The 12,330-nt window shown below is 31.3% G+C and overlaps 2 protein-coding genes across 2 annotated transcripts; one reads left to right on the top strand and one right to left on the bottom strand.

The window, feature by feature from the left end:
* The first annotated feature begins 283 nt into the window (after window positions 1–283).
* LOC124940416 (anther-specific protein LAT52-like) lies at window positions 284–1,012 on the top strand. The gene is made up of 2 exons (XM_047480933.1): window positions 284–527; window positions 681–1,012. The coding sequence occupies exons 1-2, from the start codon at window positions 350–352 to the stop codon at window positions 1,010–1,012; spliced, it is 510 nt and encodes a 169-aa protein (XP_047336889.1). The 5' UTR covers window positions 284–349.
* Window positions 1,013–1,704: 692 nt separating this feature from the next.
* On the bottom strand, window positions 1,705–4,925 carry LOC124940414 (TPR repeat-containing thioredoxin TTL1-like). The gene is made up of 7 exons (XM_047480932.1): window positions 3,689–4,925; window positions 3,412–3,607; window positions 3,149–3,333; window positions 2,745–3,078; window positions 2,426–2,645; window positions 2,233–2,339; window positions 1,705–2,135 (listed from the first exon to the last, which is right to left on the bottom strand). The coding sequence occupies exons 1-7, from the start codon at window positions 4,594–4,596 to the stop codon at window positions 1,986–1,988; spliced, it is 2,100 nt and encodes a 699-aa protein (XP_047336888.1). The 5' UTR covers window positions 4,597–4,925; the 3' UTR covers window positions 1,705–1,985.
* Window positions 4,926–12,330: the final 7,405 nt, after the last annotated feature.

Genomic DNA, 12,330 nt, shown 5'->3' with positions numbered 1-12,330 from the left:
CTTTCTGTAATTAGCATCACTAACTAGAAGATTATAAATACTCTCTTATGGCAATATATAATGTAACAATCCATATAACAAACATGACTTGAACTGGGTAAAAATGAATTAATTATCAATGGGAGAAGGAATCTATATATAGACCATATGATCTATTCATAACAACAAAAACAACTAGTTTAACGGAAATTAAGGAGAAACCAGACAAATGGGCAGTTGGCCTTGTAACAAATTAAAACTGTCTATATATGAATCTTGAGAATGCTTCATCTATTGTAGTTCATACCCTTAATTTCCTGTCACACATCAGAACAGGAAACGGGAGGGAAATCTTTAATCAATAAAAAAAATGGCAAATTATGCGGCCACCCTATTTCTGGCCTCGGCCCTCTTTTTCTTGGCCATGGCCAGCTCCGCCCATGGCCACGGTGGCCGCAAAATACAACCAGAATTTCAAGTCAATGGAAAAGTCTATTGTGACCCTTGTCGCTTACAATTCCTCACTAGGGTTAGCCGACCTCTTATTGGTAATTAAGTGCATAATTTTTTTTCATTGCATATATTTATATATATATACATAGTAGGCTAGCATGTGACCAAATATAATAACTAGAAATTTCAATTTCAATGTTATTATTTGCATATATGGATAACTTATAAATTGTGGATTATCGATATAGGTGCTGTGGTGAAACTAAGTTGTAGGAACCGAGTGAACGGGACCTTGACATTCCAAGTGATGGGTAAGACCGATTTCAACGGTATGTATAACCTAAAAGTGAATGGAGAACATGAAAAAGACATATGTGAGGTGGTCCCAGTGCGGAGCCCTGACCCACATTGCAGATCCGTCATGGACCATGTGGGAAAGGCTAGGGTCAGTCTCACCCTCAATAGTGGCATCAGTTCTTCAGTTCGATATGTCAGTCCCATCGGTTACATGAACTTCAAAGCCATTACTCAATGCCCTCTAGTTTTCTCCGAACTCGGCTTCGTCCCCCGTATTTTTTAATTCATATGGTTAATTTGGGGGACGGCTGAATATTATGTTTATTCTGGTGTGTTTCAGACATCTATTTATTTATTTATGGAAAATTAATAATGAAAAAAATAAATAAATTAGTACTAATGATTTGATATTCCCTTGCAAGTCACTCCTAATTAAATATTAACATTTCGGATTATTTCTAACCCACTTTAATTAACTCTTCATAGATCCGGTCAAGCAACTCAAGCCCATTTAATTATTAACATAAGTTTATATAAGTAAAAAGTTATTTGATCTCACAACAACTTAATTCCAAAACAAACAAGACCTAACACTTGTCTGCCAACTTACTACCATAAAAGGAAATGTGTCAGTTACCGTTACAGGCAAGAAACATTAATTAGTGGAAAACATCACCACAAAAGTCGCCGTCAATCTGACAAGGGACGGACGGGGACGGCAACTACCACGTCAGACAAAGAGACTTCCAAGCCACGTCGTCCTTGTGTGGGCCATTAGTTTGGCTTCTGACTTTATATTAGGTATCGTTTGGATTCATGGAAGGTACCAAATTTTCAATCTTTATTTTACATGTCATTTCCTAATATGCTATTTTATCTTCTTGTTAAATAAATAAGGTAGTTGAACCCATTATTCTTCATATAAAATTAATTTTACTATATTTGATTATAAGAATAAACTTCATACTATTACCGCTAGAAATGAAATTTGATATTGATGATGATATATGTAAACAAAAATTTATTCTGAATTGCTTACAAGACCCGACTGAACCTCTTATATTCCTGATCCTCTATCTCGACTAGACCGGAGAACTTTCGAAAGGGGAAACTAACAAGTGGGGGCGAAGAAATCGGGTCAATTAGGAATGAATGAATAAAATGAGATGAGACCGAAAGGGTTCTCTCTTTTTACCTGAAAGTACATAGACCAAAACTATTCATGTAACTGGTAAGGAACTAATGCTTGGTTGCTGCTAAGTGTAATGCAATAACCAAGACTCCAATAACTCCGGACTAGGGCTTATTGTTTCCTTCATCCTGCATCCATTTTTGTAAATGTTGATCGCCGGGACTATCCTCACATTCTCTGCAGTGGCTACTTCTGGTGTTTCTTCGACGTCCACCTTCAAAATAACATCAACCTGTTATATATTACAAAAGGAATACCAACAACAGCACCAACAAGCGACAAGAATAGGATTTGGGGGAAAAAGCTCGCACCTTGACAAATTTTACTGAAGGGTATCGCTCAGAAAGTGTGTGAAAGTACAAAGATATCTCCTGGCAGTTTTGGTTCGATTGTTTCGTAAAATAAACAAGTGAAACGCCTACAAAACATTTCATTCCACCATTTAAAATAACCAAAACAATAGTTCTTTATTAGTTAGTTAGTTAGTTCAAAGTATCCACTAACCAGCTGGTGAAGAAGAGGACTTTAAAGTTATAACATCCATGAACTGCTCAAGACTGGACACAACCTTAACCCTATCTTCCTCCTCGTCTTCTCCTCCTTTTCCTAGGGATTTCCTCAACTCGAATTGGGCAGTGAATAACGACTCTGTTACTTCACTATCATTCTGGAATTCCTCGTGCAGAATTTCATAATCTTTGACAGCTTCCGCCCATCGTTCAAGCTATAATTAAAGATTACAATTTCTTAGTCATTGAGTTTTTCTTTTGTTTACAACAATAACAATTTAAAAAAATGTCAGATTACCCAATTTACCACCTACCTTGCAGTAGGAAGAAGCTCTTCTGAGAAGGGCTTTAGTGTAATTCGGTTGTATAGAAAGCGCTCGATTACAATCATCAAGAGATCGTTCCCACATCCCAAGCTTAAACCAACAAGCTGCCCGATTACTATACAGAACAGAATTGTTAGGCTCGATCCCAATTCCTTCTCCATAAGCAGCGCTTGCCTCCACAAACCTTTCCAATTTGAAAAGACTATTCCCACGCGTACGTGCTCCAGAAACCGCCCTTATACTCGTTGCCAGAAACGAAACCTCCCCATTTTCAGGATCAATCTCCGCCGCTTTCTCAGCTGCTGTCACTGCGTTCTCAAACCTGCACAACCAAATTCCCAATTACTAACTTATTACTGTTTCATTCAAATTCTCAATATCTTCGTAATTACCTCCCCAGTGCCATTTCAATCTGGGCTCGGACGAAATAGAGATATGCTTCAGCAAACATACCGAAGAATTTGGATTGGGAACAAGAATCTGTCGAGTAATCGAAATCTGGAATACAGGGTAACCATGTGTTTGCATAGTTTAGATGTTGAAGCTTTAGAGAGGCTTCTGCTTTGCATGCTTCTAGCTGTGAACAAGATCAATCGATTCTTCAATAACAATAATTTCGATATCCAAATAATTCATGAACAAGGGTTTTATTTACCTGAATACAAGCATCTGCCCCGGAAGCAATGGCAGCATCGCTTTCGTTAGAGGCCCCATTCCAATCCTTAACCTTACGAGCATCTCTGCATTTGTTCAAATGCATCTCTATTGATTGTAATTTTCTAATCTCATTCACATCTCGTTCTTGCCCTGGAAATGTAAGGTGCCTTCTTGCACTTTCAACATGTCCTAGCCTAAAGAATGGAAGGAAGAAAGATTAAATGATTGATTTTACAAAGAAATGTCAAGTTCAGTTGATGGATTCAGCAACTCACCGTAGAAGGATAGATCCTAATCGATAATGGGCTTTGGCATAATCAGGATCCAATTTGATGGATTCTTCAAATTCCTTCACGGCTTCAGCCAGACGATTGAGACCCGTCAATGCAACACCTTTGTTAAATCTGAAAGTTGGATTTCTAGGCGCTAATGAAATTCCTCTGTCGTAAGAACTCAATGCATCTGTTAAATGACCACTTCTGAACTGTGCATTCCCTTCTCGTTTAAGCTCATCGGCGTTAGAATAAGGCGTAAGAGGTTTTGTAGAATCACCGCCGGGATAAGACAGTTTATTGGTGGTTCCGTCTACCTTTTTCGCGGCGGGCCTTCCCCGTATTATACTTCCGTGGCCGTAATTGACTGTTCCAGAACCCAATACATCAGACTTGGTATTTTTACTCGCCATTCCCGTTTTCGTGATTCCCGATGGACAGATGTTACCGGTCGGAAGGGCATTGAGTGGAGGAGAAGTAGCGGTGCTACCACCACGGAAATTGAAAGAGTTTGCTGATTGCGATCTTACATTGCCGCCGGTTCGTCGTCCACGAAACGAGCCAGCGTGACCGGACACCGGTGAGCTTCCAGCAGAGCCAGCGTTTCCAGATACTGGGGAGCTTCCAGCAGAGCCAGATATGCCGCCGCCGCCGGCGGATTGGTTGGATGATCTATTCGGAGGTGCATTTCGTCCTGAAACCGATCCGGACGAACTCGAACTGCTGCTGCTTGTTGTTGTCGCGTCGGTAGTGCTCTGACGGTTGAGCAACGGAGACACCGGCGAACCATGATTGGGTTGTCGGAGGTTGTTGGGTTTGCTATCGTCTTTATCGGAGATGAAGGAATCGCGTAATTTGTCAGAGATTTCATCTAACCCTAGACCCTTTGTGGGTTTTCCTGAATGCGACATTGTTATTGAAGAAATTAAAAGGGGAATCGAATTCTTGTACGCATGTATTGAATCGATGGAGAAGGGGATCTCTTGATTGAAGAAAAGGAAGAAACAAAGAAGGAATGTGGTTGTGTTTATGGATGGATGGATGAGAGAAGATGGAATTGAAGAAAAGGAACGAACTTGGTTACTTGGGTTTTCTTTCTTTTTCTTTCTTTCTTTCTTTCTTGGCTTTGGCTTTGCTTCTTGCTTCACGAGACACCTCTTCTTCCACACCACTATTCTTCTTTCGTTTTATTTTTCGCCATTTCTCTCTCTCTCCTCCATCTGTTAGACTCTGTCACTGCCTTTCTCTCTCTATTTTTTTTCTTTTATTTTACCAATAATTTTCAATTTAACTTCTATATTTAACGTATATTAGTTTGTTTCTAATTAATGACTTCTTGTAACTTATTTTTTTTATAAACTAATTAAAACCCAAATGAAATATATTATCATAAATTATAAACTTTTTAAATAAATATTTGCATTTTATTGTAAAAAATAGTAATTAATGCATTTTTTATTAATTTTTTTAAAAAAGATTCTTATATAATTAAATATCATTTTTTTTAATTATCTCATCAACTATATTACTCAATTTATCAACTAAATTATTCATTAAATTAAAAAAGTTATAATTATATATTAATACTCTTTTATATAGACAACTCACTTATTTGTAGGATGTGACAATTTCTAGAGTTTTTTTGTTATAGAATATAGTATGTATATTTGAGTATTTAAATAGTTTAGTGTGAAGTTTGGATTAATAGGTTCACATTTGAATTATTATCACAATTATTTTCTAGTGAAATATTTGGATTTGATGGATAAAAATAGTCGAACTTTCAAACGATGGTAGGCGTTAATTATTTATAATTATATTATTCTAAACGTTATTCGAGATTTGTTTTGAAAAGTCGCTGAAATCGGTCAAAGAGTTTATCGGTCTTTTCGAGAACTAAAAGTTCGATAACATGACTGTTTTTTATTATCATGTAACTTTTTTTTTTGTATTTAAACCATTTTTATTATTTTTAATATAAATAAATCACTTAAAAAAAATTAAACTTTATTATCAAAATAAACACCAATTAAAATTTATAAATAATTTAAATTTATTCAAATAAATAAATTTTGATTAAATACAAAGCAAGTATCTTTGTGAAAATAATAAAAATAAAAAAGATGTTTTTTTTATTGAGGGCATAATTTTATTTTATATATAAAAAGAGAATAAAAAATATTAGTGACGTATAATAGTGTCAATAGATTCGTAAGTACAATTCTTACGCAAACATGAATATTTGAGGGATGCATGTGTGAATTGCCCAAAATGTCTATGCTACTTGCTATTTATGGAAAGTGACCCCCAATCTCTCCTTTTCTTTCAATTTCTACACTAAAAAAACTAGTTTATTGAAGAATGGTGTACAATTTCAAAGGGTTGAAATGTTTACAATAACCTAATAATGTTATAAGTGAGTTAATAGTAGAAATCATGTTATTTTATTGGCTCCTTTTATTAAATTGACAATTTTATACATTTGGTCAAAGAAAAAATTTACTATAAAAAATAATTGATTGAGAAATAACCAAGTTTAATGAGAATAAACTAAAATAAATAATGAATAAGATCAAAATAAAAAATGGTGAGAATTGTGCTCATAATAATACATATTGATTTGAATACTCGTTTATATATGTGCAAGATGTATTGTTTGTTCGAATTTTTCGTGACTATCTAAAATAAACTTATTAATTTAGATTTTTTAAAATATTTTTATTTTCTCTAAATTAAATAATTCACCAAATAAATATTTGAATGGAGAACAACTATTTATCAATACTAGTCATTGTATCATTGAGTTGTAAATTTATCTGTTATTTCAACAAATACGACACTGTGTAAATACTCTTTTTTTATATATTCAACCGTGTAAACATGGTTGTAAATTAGTCTACTTTTTAACAGATATGTATGGCATTTATTCATTGTTAAGATCCATTTTTTATTTAACAATGTAACCATAGTTGAAACTTTGCATTTTGAATGAATTTCTAGAATTCCACTAAAACTTGAAAAATATAATTTGTGTCAAAGTCAATGGACCTACTTTGCAAAATTGGACAATGAATGCCCCTTTAATTTCCATCATCTTATTGATGACAAATCACTGCCACAACAACACATGGTAGTATATGGTACCCATGTTGAATGTTAGTGATCCCATTTTTTTAATTTCATTTGAATTCAATCTACCTACCTTGAAATGTGACACATCCTTAAAAAATTATCAAAAGATACTCATATTTTTTTCATACACCAACCCTAAGTGGGTGACAATCCAAAGTGTATTTTCCCCCAATCTCACTTGCCTACTCCTTTCATTATCAAGAAGAAAGCCTTAGTCGAATCAATAATATCGATCACGCAATCCGAGCCCTCTACATTTAGTGTGGCCCTTAGTTGATCACAAATTCACCAAATTATGTGTAACAACACAATACCCTGAAGGGCCACCCCACTGAAAAATTGCTCATCTAATTCTACATCTTAACCTATATATCCATCGAATTTAGGATGGGGATAAAGCATATAGTTGGAAAAGATAGTTTAATCAATATCAATTTACCACTTAGGTAAGGTCATATGCTCTTATAGAGTGCCAATATTCCTTTCTATTTTATCTAAAACCAATTTTCACATGTTTTTACTTTTTACCTCTAGCAATAAATGAGATTTAGATTGCTATCAAAGTTATTTCTTTTTATGATAACACTATTGACCTATCAAGTCATTATATATATTATAGTTGTCTCCTCAAAGACAATAATTCAAATATATTAGGTGAATATTTTAATACATAATAATTATTTTGAAATATATTTATTTTAATTATACATATATAACTATATTATATAAGTGGCATAAACTTTATCCAAATATAGAAATTAATTATTTATATTTAGTATTAAATAATTAGAGCTTGTTTGATGTGGTTTATTTGGATTTTTTTTATGAAATTATTTAAATGATTATTTATTTTGAAAATTTTCCATTTATATTAAAAAATGATAAAATCGTATAAGTACGCGACAAATCATAACATGATAAAAAATGCAACCACGTTACCCAATAGGTTGTCGAGTTCGTAGAACCTCGAGAAGAACGATTAACTCCCCTACCGATTTAAGCGGCTTTCCGGAACGAATCTCAAAAAACGTCATAATAATAGCATTATTAATGATACACATCGGACGACTATGATCATTGAATTCGATGATTTCTCTCAAAATATATATTCTACCAACAAATAATTTGGATGATAACTAAAAAATGTAGACATGTTATATCAGTCGCATCAATCGAAATAATTTTCCCAACAACTATTCAAGACTTAAGCATCATCTAGTGAATCTTACTAATACTCTACAAAAAAATTTTCAGATACTAGTCACTCCTCGACAATGTAAAAATAACTTAGTTGACAATTCAACATCCTCGTGACACATATGACAATAACTTACTATAATACAATATTTTTCCATGCACATATTATCTGTAAAAAAATCTACCATGAATAGCACTTCCTCCAAAGAAATATATATCTTTAATGAAATCTTTAACTTCCAAAGTTTCTCTCAACCAAAATTATACGGAATCATTTTAACGAACAAATTATAACAATGTCTCACATAAAAACTATACGCGTCTTGGCAACGCATAATGTTTTGTTCAGACGAAACATTTGTTTGCGTCTTATAAAAAATAAGACATTATTATGAGAAAACTATCTTTAATATTTAATCTCTTTTTATATCTAATTTGGCTAGCAGAACCAATAGACCGAGAATAAAAATGGCATTAACCGTGTCATTTCTACGTATAGTAGTGGAAACAAACTCAAGATATATTGTAACTAGATTTTGGACACTATATCAAATGTCGTTCTCAAAACTGATCGAAGACCCATCTCTCACAAAGAATCTGGACTACTTGTGAATTTTTTTCCACATAGAATAAGTTTTCCTTCAAATGCTACACCCCGTTGGATAATTAGACATTTTGGCAAACGAACAACCCAATCTTAATCATACTTACATCTGACCATCGATGATCAAAGAGACTATTTAGCCCTGTTGCAAATTTAATACACCATTTCGATATAAGAGCTTTATTAAAGGAAACTAGCATGTATCCCGTGCATTTCCACGAGTAATAATATAAAAACCGTGAAAAAAATGTTACGGCAAAAGTTTTATAGGCGGGTCAACCCACAATCCGACCCAAGTATCCATTTACTCTCACATATATCCAAATTAACCACAGCTCTTGACCCGACAATCCGGACACTTTAAAAATTAAACATCATTATATATATATATAGATTAGTTAGTTAAAAAGTTGAACTTATATTTTTAAAATGTCACGCGTTTATCAAATTTTAGGTTGAATTTAAAATATAAAGTGTTATTAGCCTAATTGGTTAAAAGGTTGTACTTGTTTTGTTAGGTTGCAAGTTTGAACCATACCTATAGCATTTTTAATTTTAATTTTATAGCATGTACCCCGTGCATTTCCACGAGTAATAATATAAAAAACCGTGAAAAAAATATTACGGTAAAAATTTTATAGGCGGGTCAACCCACAATCCGACCCAAGTATCCATTTACTCTCACATATATCCAAATTAACCACAGCTCTCGACCCGACAATCCGAACACTTTAAAAATTAAGCATCATTATATATATATATAGATAAGATCTTAAATATTTAGACCTCCTTGATCCGTAAGACATTTAATTTTATCGTAATTAACTAGATGATAAAATGATGAATTAGAAGATCCCTTATAAATTTACATTGTATTCTTTCAATTTTCACTATCATACTCTTGGAGTTGGAGAGAACGAATAAAAACATTATATATATACACACGAGAATAGATGATAACACATTTTTAATGAGGATTAGTCAATCTCTTTTCAAAGTTATTTTGTTTCTCCATTTAGAGAACTTACTTTTTAGTTTAGTGATTATCGGGTCTCAATAAATCTTGGATCGTAATTTAGTACTCAATGACATACCAAGATAGGTTGACAGAAGAGTACCAATTCCGAACCTCAAAACATTTGTCAATGTCATCATTCTCCTATTCGAAATAAAATTTGAGAAAAAAGTGTTTGATTTATTAAAATTAAATCGAAGATCTGAAAATGTACCGAATCACTATAAAATATTCAAAAAATGCTTAAAATTACTATAGGTTCCTTGAACCAAGCGGAGAGTGTCATCAACGAAAATAAATGTGATCGGATAAAAAGATACATTCTAGTCTCACAATTCACTCTATTGATAAGTCTCGAGTTTTCTATAAAAGGTCATCATTTTTTAGAGGGCTTCCATAATAATGAGGAAAAAAAAGTGAACCACATTGCCTAATCTCTTGAGAGCTCTCGAAAAATCTCTGAAAACTCCCATTTACAATGACATAAAACATAATCGTCAACATTCAAAATATAATACAATCAATCTATTTCACACACATTCTCGTTATATCCATAACATCAAACAAAAACTCTCAATTGACGTGATTATAAGTTTTTTCGATTTCTAACTTGACAAAAACACATTTTTCGCCTCATGAATTAGCTGAGTCAATGCATTCATTGATTATTAATACTGCATCATAGATTTGACGACATTTGATTAACGTCATTTGATTACTAGACATGACGACAGTTTCTAACATCCTCCGAATTATTTAAATTATTAATTAAAAATATCTATGAAGGCAATTTAGTAAAAAAAAAAACTATTTGTATTCTAAAATTTACATAGAACAAATTGACAATAACCATAAATTATGGGTCTATTTGATTTAGCTTATAGGTTAAGCGTTTACGTAATAATCTGTTATAATAATTTTGTGTAATAACTGAATTAACTTAAAAAATTATAATCAAATATATTTTACATTTAAACACAATTTTTTCTTTGTCCCTCTTTTAATTAAATAAGTTGAATTTTATTAAACGTATTTACAATAAACCAAAGAAGATGAACGAATAAGAATAAGTTAGAGTAAAAGCCTAATAAAACTTATCCTATATTTTCCTTAATATTTTTTAGAAAAAAAAAGTTAATTAATATTTTATGTTAAGAATGAGTCAAACTTTTGCATGAGTGTCGGTGCCTTTTGTCTTTAACCATTTCTTTTTCTTTTCTTTTGTTAAAAACTTAAAATCTTTGACCAATTTTGAGTTAATTTGACATTTTCTTTCTTAAATAATATCATGGGTAAAGGGAAGAAAAGCCCTTACTTGTTTGCAATAGTGAAAAATAAATCATTTAATTATCAAATAAAATAGTAATATAGTTTGATGTCATTAAATCTTTAAATAAATTATTTGAAGTTTTATTATGTCCACTAATTGAGTTTAAATATGAACCAAATTTTGCATTTATTGGTAATTTGAAAACTTTTAAATCAAACTAAATTTGATTTGTAAATATACAATCATCTATAGTTATTCTAATTCAACTAATTAAAAACACAATAACATATTTTATTGTTATTGAAAAAAAATCAAACAATAAAATTATAACTAACCCAACTTCAAACAAGTTATATAGATGTACAACTCTACCATCTTTTCAGAGACTTGCTTTTAATTAATCTTTTGTTTCCCCTCTTTTTAGGTGTTTCCTCAAAATCAGCAATTTTGACAAAGGTGCTTTGTGTTCATAGTGACTCCCTATTCATAACTTACTCACCTTTTTCTAATAAAAAATCAAAAGTAGATTTAGTTAGAATTAACAACAAACAAATCAATAAAGAATCTTTAATTTTCTTTAATTTCTAATTTCAAATTGTTAAGTTAAGAACTTGTTTGGAATGGGTTATTTGAATCTAATTCAAATATTAATTCCTTATTATATTACATATGGTTTGAAATTGACTTTTCTTATTTAATTCAATTAAAATATCAAAGTTTAATTTATTATATATATTATTTAAATATTAAATATAAATATATTATAGAAACTTAATAATTAATTTTTTTCATTAAAAAATATAACTTTTATTCAAATAAGTCTAATCAATGTTTACATTGTTCATTATCTAATTCATCTCTTCTAAATTATGCGCCTAGTTAAATGCGACAACAATAGTTGAATATTTTCAATCTTCTCGAGGTCCTGGGTTCGAGTTAGTAATACGACAAGTTATGCGTCTAATTAAATGTTTAAGTGTGTTTGCGGGTAGAAATATGTGTCACCTAATTCTAAATTAACTTTTTATTTATTGTTAATTTTTTATTAATGTGTTCAAACTATTCCTTTTTTTTTTTTTTTTTTTATATTTTACCTGATTGAATTAGATTATATGATTGTCTGCAATCTCCATACTCATATGATTGAATTTGATAAAAACAGATATTTAAAAATTTAATAAAAATTTGATTTTTAAATAAACTTGCAAATAATATTTTTGATCAACTTTAACAAAAAAAATATATATATATATATCATTGTTTTGATTTTTGATAAAATTATTATTTTTATATAATAAAAATATCTAAAATGTCTCGTCACAAGTCACCAATTATTTCTTATTCATAAAATGCTAATGAAAACAATTAAACTTCTTTGCTCTAAATAATAATGAGACTAAAAGATAAAAAAAAAAGAAAAAAAAAAA

This window comes from Impatiens glandulifera, chromosome 5, assembly GCF_907164915.1.
Source record: "Impatiens glandulifera chromosome 5, dImpGla2.1, whole genome shotgun sequence".
NCBI lineage: Eukaryota > Viridiplantae > Streptophyta > Magnoliopsida > Ericales > Balsaminaceae > Impatiens > Impatiens glandulifera.
The sequence above is the reverse complement of the archived record's forward strand: the minus strand, read 5'-3'. Positions and strand labels throughout refer to the sequence as shown.